Source organism: Mustelus asterias, chromosome 21, assembly GCF_964213995.1.
Source record: "Mustelus asterias chromosome 21, sMusAst1.hap1.1, whole genome shotgun sequence".
Lineage (NCBI taxonomy): Eukaryota > Metazoa > Chordata > Chondrichthyes > Carcharhiniformes > Triakidae > Mustelus > Mustelus asterias.
This window is the reverse complement of record NC_135821.1, coordinates 14598913-14614512: the sequence shown is the minus strand read 5'-3', so window position 1 is coordinate 14614512 and position 15600 is coordinate 14598913. Positions and strand designations below refer to the sequence as shown.

The window sequence follows — 15600 nt, the reverse complement described above, 5'->3', positions numbered from 1 at the left end:
CCAGTGATCCAGGGTAATGCTCTGGGGACCTGGGTTTGAATCCCACCACGGCAGATGGTGAAATTTGAAAAATAAATCTTGAATTAAAAGTCTGATGATGACATTGTCGATTGTTGTAAAGACCCATCTAGTTCACTAATGTCCTTTAGGGAAGGAAATCTGCCGTCCATACCCAGTCTAGCCTGCACGTGACTCCAGACCCACAGCAATTCGATTGACTCTTAACTGCCCTCAGGGATGGGCAATAAATGCTGGCCCATGCCTACGTCCCATGAACGAATTAATAAAAACCCTCAGGGGGAAGAACATGGCCTAAAACTAACTAGTAATCCAGAGCCTAGTGTTCTGGGGGGGACACAGGTTCAAATCACACCACAGCAGGGAATTTAAATTCAATTAATTACATCTGGAATTGAAAGCTAATCTCATGATCACTCTCATCAATTGTTGTAAAAACCCACCTGGTTCACTTAAGGGAAGGAAATCTGCTGTCCTTATCCGGTCTGGCCTACATGTGACTCCAGACCCACAGCAATGTGATTGACTCTTAACTGCCCTCAGAAACAGTCTCGCAAGCCACTCAGTTCAAGGGCAATGAGGGATGAGCAATAAATGCTGACATTGCCAATGACACCCACATCCCATGAAAGTATAAGAAAAATTGCTGTATGTGCCAACATTTCACAAAAGCTCATCTGGCTACTCCACCTTGTGCCCGTAACCCTGCATTTTTTTCTCATCAGGTAATTGTCCAATTCTCTTTTCAAAACCACAGTTAAATTTGCCAATCTTTGGAACAAGAGGTTTCTCCAGAATTCCCGACTGGAATTGTTTGTCATAGAATCATAGAATCTCTACAGTGCAGAAGGTGGCCATTTGGCCCATCGAGCCTGCACCGACAACAATCCCACCCCGGCCCTATCCCCATAACCCCATGTATTTACCCTGCTGGTATCCCTGACACTTAGGTGCAATTTACCATGACCAATCAACCCTAACCTGCACACATCTTTGGAGCATGGGAGGAAACCGGAGCACCCCGGAGGAAACTCATGCAGACACGGGGAGAACGTGCAAACTTCACACAGGCAGTCAACCAAGGCCGGCATCAAACCCGGGTCCCTGACGCTGGGAGGCAGCAGTGTTAACCACTGTGCCACCATGTCGCCCAAATGCAGGGCCAATTAGCAGATAGCGAAGAAAGACAGCATGTGACCCCGTGCCGAAACACGGGTCTCTCATATTTGTAGCCTCTGGTTCTGGTCTTCCAAACAAAGGAAATATCTCTACATCTGTCATGTCAAAACCCTTCACAATTTAAAAGACTACCATTGGCTCCCTGTTCAGCCTTCTACTTTCTAGAGAAAAGAGCCCCAGTCTGTTCAATCTTCCCTGAAAGTTACATCCACCCAGTTCTGGTATCATTTGAGTAAATCTTTCTCTTTTTGCACCTTTTCCTTCTATCCTTTTTATAACTGCTCAGAGGTGCTGCAAGGGTGTTCTAAAGAGGGTTCTCCGATCACATCCATGGCCGCATCATTGTCAGTGAGAACGGAGAATTTGACGTTCCAGCCAAAGCTCTGTTCCCACTCAGCGACACTGGAGAATCCCAGCCACAGACAAGGACGGACATCTCTTCTTCACAAATCTATCCCTCTCGAAATGAACCCTTATGTTTAATTCTTTAAAAACCTTACTGATATGCTACTTTTAATGATCTGTAACCTCTAGAACCCTCTGTTCATCCACCCCATTTTAGACTCTTGGTTTCCTTTCCAGGAGTATCTGGCCTCCTTATCCTTTCAAAGTACACCAGCTCAGACTTGTTTAAGTTGCTAGTAATCTGCATATATAAGATATAGCTCAAATAAACCTGGATTTAATGTAGATTTCATCAGACAGTTACAACTATTTTTTTAATTAATTAGATGGACTTCATTAGGTGACAAGCATTTATTGCCCATCCCTTCAATTTAAGAGTCAACCACATTGCTGTGGCTCTGGAGTCACCTGTAGGCCAGGTCAGGTAAGGACACCAGATTTCCTTCCCTAAAGGACATTCGTGAACCAGTTGGGTTTTTATAACAATCAGCAATGGTCATTTTTATTAAATTCAAATTGCGCCACCATCTGCTTTGATGGGATTTGAACCCAGGTCCCCAGAACATTACCCTGGGTTTCTGGATTATTAGTCCAATGACAATACCACCATGCCATCGCCTCACTCTAATGGTAAAGGTTTGATTACTAGTGCTATAGTGCATTGGTGCATCAGTATCATGGAACCATGTGGCAGATTTCAACACCCAGAAGCCCGACACTACTGTCACAACAGTGTGGCAATTAGGTAATGCCAAGTAATGACTTGCTGCTCCTCCAAAGAGTTGTAGAGTCATTACAACACATGTGAAGGCCATTTGGCCCGTCAACTCCATGCCAGCTCACCGTGGAGCAAACCAGTCGATCCCACTTCCCTGCTCAATCTCCATAACTCTGCAAGTTTATTTCCCTCAATTGCCCGTCCAATTTCATTATGAAATCATTCACCAACTCCATTTCTGTCACCTTTGTTGTCAGTGAATTCCAAAACAAATTGCGTAAAAAGGTTCTTCCACCCTTTCGCCCCTACATTTCTTGCCCAAAATTAATCCTTGTAGCATTAGCTTTTCTTTGTCGACCTTCTCCAAACCTGTCAGAATCTTGTATGCCTCTTACCAAATCTCCCCCCAATCTCCTTTGGTCAGATAAAGCTCGGCACAACATCGTGGGCCGAAGGGCCTGTTCTGTGCTGTACTGTTCTATGAAGAGAACAACCCCAAGCTTCTCCAATCCTGACATTGTGGCTAGAATGCCTCATCCCTCGAACCATTCCGGCAAATCTCCCCTGCACCCTTCCCAAAGCCCTTGCATCCTTCAGAGGAGAAAATTTGGCCGGGACTTTCTGCCCCAACACCCATCCCCCACCCAACCCCGGCAGTGCGTTTTGTGGTGGCGTAGGCGGCCTGCCATTGGCCAGTCGTGGGATCATCAACTCCTGCCTTTGTCAATGGGCTTTCCCTTTGTTTGCATCCTGGGAATCTGTGGCCTGGGGGGAGTGGGGAGGGTAGGGAGCGGGATGGGGAGGGGGGCGGGGCTCACCATCAGCAGGACTGGGAAATCCCACCAGCGGGAACGGCTGGAAAATCCCACCCATGAAGTCAGAGGAAGGTATTATCAGGGTGCTCTTGCACCCAATTTAAGCTGCCATGAAGAGCTGGATTTTAATTCTCTTGGCAAGAAGCTCGAATGGATAAATTTCCTGCTCGCCATACATACCTCGTGGAAGAGGGGGGAGGGGGGAAAAAGGGCTTTGAATGCCAGGGTCTACATTCTGGGCAGGTATGGGGAAGAGCTGGACCCTCCACCCTCAATGCTGAGGGGATGCTGAGTGCCAAATTAGGCCATTTAAAAGGCCAAGCTTGGTTGACTGGGACTCCACTCCAATTGTTTTCTTAAGCATTAGGCCTTCCAGCCTCATCCCCACCAGCTGCCTCCACACCAATTCCCCATGTCCATATGTGCCAACCCATGCCCCCACTCACCCCAAACCGCCTCTCATCTCCTCCATGACAACTCATGACCATCCTCACTCATCCCCAGCCCCGATGACAATTTCATACCAACTCATGATGCCCCCCCCACCCTTTCCCCTTACACCCTCCATGCTAACTCACCCAGTATCCACCATGAGCAGACCTCAGTAGCCATGCTGAGATAAAATAAATTAAAATTTGAAATATGTAATTCAGACTTCACTATTTAAAAAAATCCCCTGTTTATGAAAGCCCATTTGATACATTTAAATCCTCTCAAGTACTTATTAAAACAAACATTTGTATTCATAACCACACATCAAAGACAGTTAAATCTTTAATAACCCCTTTGGGCCATCAATCAAACTATGAACTTATAACCCCCTGCCCATTATGATAATAATAGCAAATATGTCAGCAAACAACCATTGAAACAGTTAGGACAGTTTTTTTTTCAACTCTCACAGACACAGGCAGTTTTTTTCAATTATTAACAGGGGCTGGTCATTTAGGTAACTTGACAGCTTGACAGTACCACTGATCAGTTTACCAAGAGCATTTACAACTTCTCTAAAGATTTGCAACTCCCATATTGAAGGAAAGGACAGGGAAAAATGAGTTCAAATGAGTTCAATCTGGATTCCCACAGGTGGGAGTCACATTTTGGCTCCTCTCAACCCCCTTGGTGAAAATATGAACTGTTGGAAATGGGAGCAGGGTTTCTGGATCCAGGTCATGCCCGCCATTATGGGCTCTGTGAAAATCCAGGGCAAAGTGTCTGGAAGAACATTAGCACTCACAACCCTGGGTACAACCACTGAATGTTTTTCCTCAGGGACACTCACATGGTGAGGGAGAGACTCTCACCATGCAACAACAAAGAGAATCAATGGGGGTGGCTTTGCTCCCATGTGATGACTTTGTGCGACAACAGAGGGCTTATTAAGGGCTGCTGGGGGTGTGGGGGTGTTGAGGCTATGCCAGGCATGTTTTGGGGGGCGAGTAATCAGCCCGTGGGTTGGGGGGCTGAGAGGGTCAGGTTCCCGGGCTGGCCAGAGATTGAGCTGGACAGCAATCGAGAGGCCAGCAGACAGGGGCCACTGCGCATGCGCTGATCTTGGCGCTGACAGATCGGCGCATGCACAGTGGCCTGGTTAGCACTTTGCTGCTGGCCTCCTGGGTGGGAATAGGCCCCATCCACAGATTTTGAGCTTGTTTCACGATAGTGCACTCTGCAATGCACAGAGTGTGGAAGATTCTTCTCTGAACTCCCACTGAAAAAAACAGCAGGTTTTACTCCAGTTTTCACACAAATTCAACACTTAGAATTTTTTGGGAGAATCAACCCCCCGTCGCTAATCTCCATCAAACTAAGGGGCAATTTAGCATGGCCAATCCACCTAACCTGCATATCTTTACAGCATCACCCAAAGGAAACCCACACAGACACAGGGAGAACATGCAAACTCCATGTAGACTGTCACCCACGGCCGGAATTGAACCCAGGTCCCTGGCACTGTGAGGCAGCAGTGAGGCCATTCATCCCGTTTTGCTAATGCTTGCTCTTTGACATAGGTGTCCAATTAATCAAACTACCCTACTCTTTCACCATGGCCCTGGAAATGTTAGCTTTTCAAGTGTATAGCCAATTCCTTTCTAAAAGTTACTACTGAGTTCTACTAACCTTTCAGTTTGTGTATTCCAGCAGAAAACTGGGAGGCTGGTGAAGGAAGTGGAAACAGTTGACTTAGGTCAAAAGAGCAATCTCCTATACCTGGTAACTGAGGTAGGGACACAGTGATGATGAGAAAAGAGAGTTTGTGACTTGATCTAACACCTACTCATTGTTAAAATGGGATGTCAATCGTGGAAAGAGGTGACCTCTTGCAGCACGCAGCCACTCAACAGGGGGAAAACCAGTTCCTACCTTGTCAGCCATTATCATCGAGGAACCGCCATGTATTCCAAGAATTGGGATCATAGTCTGAGCTGAAATAAAATCCAAAATCTCCGCAATGGACTCATGATCCGTGTCATCACCAAAAACCACACCGTGCATTTTCATCCCAGACATGAGGTCGCAAACACGCGTAATGATGCTCTTGGGGTCGGTCTCGTTGACAGTCACCTGCACCACGTTGGGGTCGATGGGCAAATGTTGGAAATCATCTTTGTTCAAAACGTCTTTGATGTCCATCTCGCAGGACGTGCCGCCCAGGATCACGGCAATGTTCAGGGTAGGGTTGCTTTTCAAGATTCCTTTCGCCCAATCCACATGAGACGCGAGTATTAATAAAATCTTCAGGATTTGCAAGCCCATGTGCCTCATCTTCATTGAGTTTAATCCCTGCAATAAATAATTAGAATCTTAGATCAAAGTATGAGCCAGATCCAATCGCACAGCAATAACATGCAATGACTTGTGTATTGGTAATTACTCCTGCCACCCTGTTGGATATTCCCTGGTAAGATCTGCACCGCTACCTGATACTTAAGGCGTGATCTTATCGGCCCTTCAGTTGATCTAATTTGATTTTCATTTGATTTGATTTGATTTACTATTGTCACATGTATTAGTATACAGTAAGAAGTATTGTTTCTTGCGCACCATACAGACAAAACTCATCATACATAAAGTACATAGGGGAGAAGGAAAGGAGAGGGCACAGAACGTAGTGTTACAGTCACTGTTAGAGAGTTTATAAGAGTGAGAGTAGAGTTTTTAAAACACAGAATGAGAATAAAAGATAGAAAAAGAGGGTATGCTGGGCAAAGCTCACAAGAGGTCGCCACGCTCCGGTGCCAACTTGTTTTTTTTTGTTCACGCCATGCTCCCGCTGCATCGAAGTTGGAGAATTTGGTGCTCAGCCAAATCTCCGTTCACTGCAGCGGGATGGGAAAATCCCACCGGCGTGAACAGTGGTAACATTCCGGCCCTAGTATCTTTCCAATAAACACTCTGCCCAAGGTCTTATTGACTCAGGCTGTCCTGGTGAATCTGATATATAGAACATAAAACATAGAATATTACGGCGCAGTACAGGCCCTTCGGCCCTCGATGTTGCGCCGACCAGTGAAACCAATCTAAAGCCCATCTAACCTTCACTATTCCAATATCATCCATATGTTTATCCAATGACCCTTTAAATGCCCTTAATGTTGGCAAGTCCACTACTGCTGCAGGCAGGGCATTCCACGCCCTTACCACTCTCTGAGTAAAGAACCTACCTCTGACATCTGTCCTATATTTATCACCCCTCAATTTAAAGCTATGTCCCATCGTGCTCGCTATCACTATCCGAAGAAAAAGGCTCTCACTATCCACCCTATCTAATCCTCTGATCACCTTGTATGCCTCTATTAAGTCATCTCTTAACCTTCTTCTCTCTAACGAAAACAACCTCAAGTCCCTCAGCCTTTCCTCATAAGACCTTCCCACCATACCAGGCAACATCCTAGTAAATCTCCTCTGCACCCTTTCCAATGCTTCCACATCCTTCCTATAATGCGGTGACCAGAACTGTACACAATACTCCAAGCCCATCTAACCTTCACTATTCCAATATCATCCATATGTTTATCCAAGTACCATTTAAATGCCCTTAATGTTGGCAAGTCCACTACTGCTGCAGGCAGGGCATTCCACGCCCTTACTACTCTCTGAGCCGCACCAAAGTTTTGTACAGCTGCAACATTTCCTCCTGGCTCCAAAACTCAATCCCTCTACCAATAAAAGCTAACACTCCGTACACCTTCTTAACAACCCCATCAACCTGGGTGCCAGCTTTCAGGGATCTATGTACATGGACACCGAGATCTCTCTGTTCATCCACACTACCAAGTATCTTTCCATTAGCCCAGTACTAACTTTCCAGTAGCCCTGTAATCCTGTTACTCCTTCCAAAGTGTATCACCTCACACTTTTCCGCATTGAACTCCATTTGCCACCTCTCAGCCCAGCACTGCAGCTTATCTATGTTCCTCTGTAACCTGCAACAACCTTCCGCACTGTCCACAACTCCACTGACTTTAGTGTCATCCGCAAATTTACTAACCCATCCCTCTACGCCCTCATCCAGGTCATTTATAAAAATGAGAAACAACAGTGACGCCAAAACAGATCCTTGCAGTACACCACTAGTAACTGAACTCCAGGATGAACATTTCCCATCAACCACCACCCTCTGTCTTCTTACAGCTAGCCAATTCCTGATCCAAACCGCTAAATCACCCTCAATCCCATGCCTCCGTATCTTCTGCAATAGCTTACCGTGGGGAACCTTATCAAACGCTTTACTGAAATCTATATACACCACATCAACTGCTTTACCCTCATCCACCTCTTTGGTCACCTTCTCAAAGAACTCAATAAGGTTTGTGAGGCACGACCTACCCTTCACAAAACCGTGTTGACTATCCCTAATCAAATTATTCCTTTCTAGATGATTATAAATCCTATCTCTTATAATCCTTTCCAAAACTTTGCCCACAACAGAAGTAAGGCTCACTGGTCTATAATTACCAGGCTTGTTTCTACTCCCCTTCTTGAACAAGGGGACAACATTTGCTATCCTCCAGTCTTCTGGCACTATTCCTGTAGACAATGACGACATAAAGATCAAAGCCAAAGGCTCTGCAATCTCCTCCCTAGCCTCCCAGAGAATCCTGGGATAAATCCCATCCGGCCCAGGGGACTTATCTATTTTCACACTTTCCAGAATTGCTAACACCTCCTCCTTATTAACCTCAATCCTGTCTAGTCCAGTAGCCTGTATCTCAGTATTCTCCTCGACAACATTGTCTTTTTCCTGCGTGAATACTGATGAAAAATATTCATTTAGTGCCTCTCCTATCTCTTCAGGCTCCACGCATAACTTCCCACTCCTGTCCTTGACTGGCCCTAATCTTACCCTCGTCATTCTTTTATTCCTGACATACCTATAGAAAGATTTAGGGTTTTCCTTGATCCTACCTGCCAAAGACTTCTCATGTCCCCTCCTGGCTCTTCTTAATTCTCTCTTTAGGTCCTTCCTGGCTAACTTGTAACTCTCAAGCGCCCTAACTGAGCCTTCACGTCTCATCTTTACATAAGTCTCCTTCTTCCTCTTCACAAGAGATTCAACCTCTTTAGTAAACCACGGTTCCCTCACTCAACCACTTCCTCCCTGCCTGACAGGTACATACTTATCAAGGACACCCAGTAGCTGTTCCTTGAACAAGCTCCACATTTCAATTGTGCCATCCCCTGCAGTTTCCTTCCCCAACCTATGCATCCTAAATCTCGCGTAATCGCATCATAATTTCCTTTCCCCCAGCTATAACTCTTGCCCTTCGGTATATACCTATTCCTTTCCATCGCTAAAGTAAAAGTAACCGAATTGTGGTCACTATCACCAAAGTGCTCCCCTACCTCCAAATCTAACACCTGGTCTGGTTCATTACCCAGTACCAAATCCAATGTGGCCTCGCCTCTTGTTGGCCTATCTACATACTGTGTCAGGAAACCCTCCTGCACACATTGGACAAAAACTGACCCATCTAAAGTACTCGAATTATAGCTTTTCCAGTCAATATTTGCAAAGTTAAAGTCCCCCATAACAACTACCCTGTTACTTTCGCTCCTATCCAGAATCATCTTTGCAATCCTTTCCTCTACATCTCTGGAACTTTTCGGAAGCCTATAGAAAACTCCCAACAGGGTGACCTCTCCTTTCCTGTTTCTAACCTCAGCCCATACTACCTCAGTAGACGAGGATTGAGGAAACGAGTGTTCTCATTGAACTACACACTCAAAACCTTGAGTCTGGGTTATTGAGAATTTATCGAGGAAAGGATTGGGAAGTGGTTTCTTTCCTTTGGAAGTCAGGAATTATTACAAAATAAAAACAGAGAATGCTGAATAAACTCAGCAGGTTTGGCAGCATTGGTGGAGAGAGAAACAGAGTTAATGAGCAAGATTTTCCAACCTCTTGGCGGGGGGAGGCAGCATGCTGTTTGTTGACGGCGGATCCTCTGGTCCCACCGTTGTTGATGGGATTTCCCGTTGAAGCCATCCCACACCGCTAGTAATCCCGCGGGCGTGGGTGCGCTGCCGGTGGAACCAGAGAATCCCGCCGCGAGGGAACAGCTGGAGAATGCCGTCCAGCCTTTCGTGTCCGTGTGGTTCTTCTGAAAGGTCTGTATAAGAGTCACACGGACACAAATCATTGACTCTGTTTCTCTCTCCACAGATGCTGCCAGACGTGCTGAGTTCATCTAGAAATATCTGTTTCTGTTTTCAGATTTCCAGCAACCGTGGTATTTTGCTTTTATTTAAGGATTATGGCATGTCTGAGGCAATTCTATCCCTTTACTGGATGGCCTCTCCACTTTTAGATAGGTAGAATCATAAAATCATAGAATCCTACAGAGCAGATGGAGGCCATTCAGCCCATCAAGTCTGCACCGACCACAATCCCACCCAGGCCCTATCCCCATATCCCCCTGACGCTGAGGGGCAATTTAGCATGACCAATCCACCTAAACCGCACACCTTTGGACTGTGGGAGGAAACCGGAGCACCCGGAGGAAACCCACGCAGACACAGGGAGAATGTGCAAACTCCACACAGACAGTGACCCAAGCTGAGAATTGAACCCGGGTCCCTGGCGCTGCGAGGCAGCAGTGCTAACCACTGTGCCACCGTGCACATGTTAGCTCCCTAAAGGATCATAGTTGCATTGATAGCTGGTAACATTTCCAAGAGTGAGCCTAAGTAAGTGCCAGTTTGGTTCAGCTGGTAGCACTCTCATCTCAGTCAGAAAGTTGCATGTCCAAGGTCTGCTGCTGAGACCCGAGTGTATAATGTAAGCTGACATTGAGAAATTAAACTGCGACTCTATCTGCCCTCTCAAGTGGATGGAATAGGTCCCATAGCAGTGTTCAGAGAAAAGAAAGAGAGCTCTCCTGCTGTCTTGGTTAATCTCAATACAGAAGTACCAGAATTGCCTTGACATTTATCCCACTGTTGCCTGTGGTATCTTCTTGTTTGTAGTGTTTGCCATTTGCCAACATAGAACAGCGCCCCAAAGTTATTCATTGGGTGATGCATGCTTCTGGATATTCTGAGGATGTGGGTGGTGCTATATAAATGCAAGTCCTTTCTTTCATAGCTAGCTGCGGGTAACAAACCAAATGATTGGTCCTACATTAGGCTCCCTGCAGGGTTCGTGTGGCACAGTGGGTAGCATCCCTGCATCTAAGCCAGAAGCTGTGAGTTCAAGTCCCCATCAAGACTTGATGGCCAAGGAAGGTGCGTTCAAAACGTGGCCAAACAGGTTGAGTGTCAACCTGTAAAATCCTTCCAAACACGCCAATGGCTGGCGGTAAGAACAGGAGAGATTCCTGGTCAGCCATGTTTGATGTGAGATCCACCCCTCAAACTATAAGCCCCAGGCAACAGACTAGCGCCCAGACAGCTGACAGTCTGCCTTAGCGCGCCACTAAGTAAAAGTAAAAGTAAAGTTTATTTATTAGTCACAAGTAAGCTTACATTCACACTGCAATGAAATTACTGTGAAAATCCCCTCGTCGCCACACTCCGGCACCTGTTTGGGTACACTGAAGGAGAATTTAGCATGGCCAATGCACCTAACCAGCACATTGTTGGACTGTGGGAGGAAACCGGAGCACCCGGAGGAAACCCACGCAGACACGAGGAGAATGTGCAAACTCCACACAGTCACCCAAGTCAGGAATCGAACCCGGGTCCCTGGCGCTGTGAGGCAGCAGTGCTAACCACTGTGCTACCATGCTGCGGAAAGAGAATTGGAATTGGAGGACATTAGCCACGATTTCCACAGAACCTATCCCACATTCCTGAAATATGGTCAATGCTCAGAACCTCTGGCCTGGTTTCATTCATGAATCAGGAAAGCAAATCTTTGAGCACGGATGGGTCAGAAAACATATAACAGTAATTTAATTCATACAGGCTAAATGTACAAACAAACAATAAATGGTTACAATCACCGTGCTAAGCTATTACTTTAGAATTGACATTTATACATTCAGTTACTGTCTGGTACTTTCCAAATGTCGGAGTTAATTGGTTTAACTTATCTTCCTGAAAATTCCAAGCAAATTACGTAAAATTTACAGCACAGAGACAGGCGGACCATTCGGCCCAACCAGTCCCTTTTTTTAAATTCCTGGTACATGGACGCCACTGGTAGCCAACATTTATTGCCCATTCCTATTTGGCCAAGTGCAGTTAAGAGTCAACCACATTAGTGTGGCTCTGGAGTCATATGTTGGCCAGACCGGGTAAGGACGGCAGATTTCTTTCCCTAAGGGACATTAGTTGAACCAGATGGGTTTTTCCGACAATCATTTCATGGTCATCAGTGGATTCTTAATTCCAGATATTTTTTATTGAATTCAAATTCCACCGTCTGCCGTGGTGGGATTCGAACCCGGGGTCCCCAGAACATTAGCTGAGTTGCTGGATTAATGGTCTAGCGATAATGCCACTAGGCCCCCGCCTTCCGGTCAATGTTCATGCTCCACTTGAGCCTTCTCCCATCCTCCTCATCCAGCCCGAGCAGCATAACATATGAACATACATACAAATTAGAAGCACAAAGAGGCCCTTCAGCCCTTTCGTCATTTGATAAGCTCAGGGCTGATGTGATAACCCTCCATTCCCTTCTCCCTCATATGCTTTCTAGCTTCTCCTTGAACCTAACTACACCCTATGCCTTAACCATTCCCTGTGGGAGTGAGTTCCACATTCTCACCCACTCTCTGATTTCTCCTGAATCCCCCCATTTGATTTCTTAAATTGACACAACAGTAACTTCATGGGGCTTTCAATGGCAAGTTGGGGAGTTTTGTGTTTCTGGTTGGGTCTGCATTTGCTGTTATGGGGAGATTCCTAACACGCATCTGGAGTCGCACCTGCAAAGCGGAACCCTGACCTCCCAAGAGCCAATTGTTGATTTCCTCAGAAACCTCAAATAATGGCAGCACCTGAGAGAGATATAATATTCGGTAATGATAAAGGATCAAATATCAGTGACCAAAGATAACAGTCAGAGTTAACTGGCACAGTGGCACCTGCTGCCTCACAGCATTAGGGACCGGGTTCAATTCCGAGCTCGGGTGACTGTCGTTGTGGAGCTTGCACATTCTCCCCATGTCTGCCTTCGGTTTCTTCCAGGCGCTCCAGTTTCATCCCACCATGTAGGTTAGGTTGATTGGCCATTCTAAATTGCCCCTCAGTGTCAGGGGGATTAGCAACGAAAATATATGGGGCTATGGGGATAGGGCCTGGGTGAAACTGTTGTTAGTGCCAGCTCAATGGTCCGAATGGCCTCCTTCTGCACTGTAGGGATGATTGTATATGAACTGACGGGCGTACACTGATGGAGGTACACTGATGGGAATTACTCCGATTGTGGGGGGGGGGGTAGTGGGGGAACACCAATTGGGATGCATCAATGGAGGCACACTGAAGGAGGTACATTGATGTGGGTCCACTGATAGAGTTAAGTGGATGGGAATACACATGGGGTTTACCAATGATGGTACACTGATGGGGTGGTGCACTGATGGGAGGAAACATTGATGTGGGGACACTGATAGTGTGACAATACTGTGCCATTAAAAAATGTATTTGTGTCATGATTCTCGTGAAGGAATTTTTTTAGGAGTCCCTTCTATTTATCAGTGCCACTTTTGTCTATAGTCGGCATCCCCTGTTGTTACTGCAGCAGCATAATTGATCTTAATTGCTGGAATGTTTGTTTTAATCTGGACTAATGCAGAGTTATGTTAGTGTTTTCCTCTGGGGTTTTTCAGAGTGGGGTTTGATTAAGATTTTGACAGGAAAAGTCATGTGACTGGGTGGGCTTAGTCTCACAGAACGAAACCCAGTTCAGTTGCTGCTTGGGAGATGTACAGAGAGAAGTAGCTCTTTCTTTCTCTGAAGATTGGAGACTGTGATCTGCCAGTAAATAGGTCTTTTTCTCTGAAGTATTGCTGTTTGGAAGATAGATCTGTCTCCGGACACTGGATGTGAGTCAGACAATGGGTGGTTGTCTGGATCTCTGTCCAGCGATGTTCAAAGGCTGGAAATCTAGTATCCACACGAGCCGATGTGTTGTTTTTATGCTAACTTGTTCTGAAGAGGTATTTATGCTACTGAAGATATTGCTTACATTGGAGCTATGGAGGATATTGCTTACATTAGAACTATATAAAGTTGGAATCTAGGTTAACTTCATAATGTATTTTGGAGTTTCTGATCTGGTCCCTAGTAATAGGATGATGTTACGATGTGTTACTGATTGGGTTACACTGGGGCAGTCACTGATGGGGGCCACTGATTGGAGGAACACTGGTGCAATAATGAGGGCACACCAATGGGGTTATTTAATGGTGAGCCTGATGTGGAGAAACTGATGGTGAGTCAGTTGTTGGGTTGCACAGATAGGGAGGTCGGTCTTTGAGAAGCATTGACAAAGGACATTGATGCAGTTTATTGCGGTGGAGTATAATGATGGGAGGTAAACAGATTACAATATTAATACTAGTACACTGACCATGGGTATATTGATTCGGAAATAAGGGGAGACAGGTTGGGTTTTACTAATGGAGAGCAGAGATGGGGAAACATTAGATGAAGTGTACATTGATAAGGTTTAAACTAATTGAAGGTACACTAATGGGCGGCTTGGTGGTATCGTGGTTAGGACTGCTGCCTCACAGCACCAGGGAGCCGGGATCGATTCCAGCCTCGGGTCACTGTCTGTATGGAGTTTGCACATTCTCCCCGTGTCTGCGTGGGTTTCCTCCGGGTGCTCCGATTTCCTCCCACACTTCAAAGATGTGCAGGTTATGTTGATTGGCCAGATTAAATTGCCCCTTAATGTCAGGGGGATTAACAGGATAAATATGGCGATGACAGCGATAGAGCCTGGGAGGGATTGTTGTCAGTGCAGGTTTGATGGGCCGAATGGCTTATTTCTGTACTGTAGGGATACTATGATACTACTATGATACTAAGCTAATGGAGATATATAGATGGCGGGTCAAAAGATAGGAGATGCACAGAGGAGTTACACTGATGGCTGGTAAACCAATAGGCTTTAAGGGATAGATAACACTTACTTTATTTATTTCTTCACGGGATGTGTTGTCGCTGGCTAGGCCAGCATTTATTGCCCATCCCTAATTGTCCATGAGAAGGTGGTGGTGAGCTGGTTCACAACCACTTTCTCAAGCACAATTAAGAAAGGGCAAATAAATGTTGCTGAGCCAGTGATGACCAACTCCATGGTAGAATGAATAAAATAAAAACAGTTTTAAATACAGCACCATGTGCCTTTAAATACACAGCCCCGCAGAGGTTTAAATACCTCACCCCTATACAGCATTGTATGCACACTCAATGCAGTTTTAAATACAGCCCCATATGGATTTAAAAATGTATTCCTGCTCAATTTTAGGTTCACAGGCTTTGATTACAGCTCCCTCAAACATTAAACCCATCATTCTTAAAAACAGTCTCCAACAGCTGTGAATACACAATCCCATACAGCCTTAAACACTACTAAAGCTTTAAATATACAATCTCATACAGTGTTAAACCCACTATAGCTGTAAATACACAATCCAATAGAGCATTAAACACTACTAAAGCTGTAAATACACAATCCCATACAGCGTTAAACCCACTAAAGCTGTAAATACACAATCCCATACAGCAGTAAACTCACTCAAAGCTGTAAATACACAATCCCATACAGCAGTAAACTCACTCAAAGCTGTAAATACACAATCCCATACAGCGTTAAACCCCTAAAGCTATAACTACACAATCCCATACAGCGCTAAACCGCTAAACCTTTAAATACAGACTTATTCTACTTTAAATGGTCACTTTAAAGAACATAGGTTCATATAGCTGAAAAACACAGCCCTATACACACAGCCCATACACACCGACACATACACACTGACCTATACACACTGACCCTTACACACT

The 15600-nt window shown here is 45.5% G+C and overlaps 1 protein-coding gene across 1 annotated transcript in view; it reads right to left on the bottom strand.

Moving 5' to 3' along the window:
- The window catches only part of LOC144509514 (glutamate receptor ionotropic, NMDA 2B-like), a 359314-nt gene that overhangs the window by 326452 nt on the left and 17262 nt on the right, over positions 1-15600 (bottom strand). The window contains exon 2 of the mRNA XM_078238420.1: positions 5500-5919. Coding sequence (XP_078094546.1) covers positions 5500-5919 — 420 coding nt within the window. The remainder of the gene's footprint in view (positions 1-5499; positions 5920-15600) is intronic.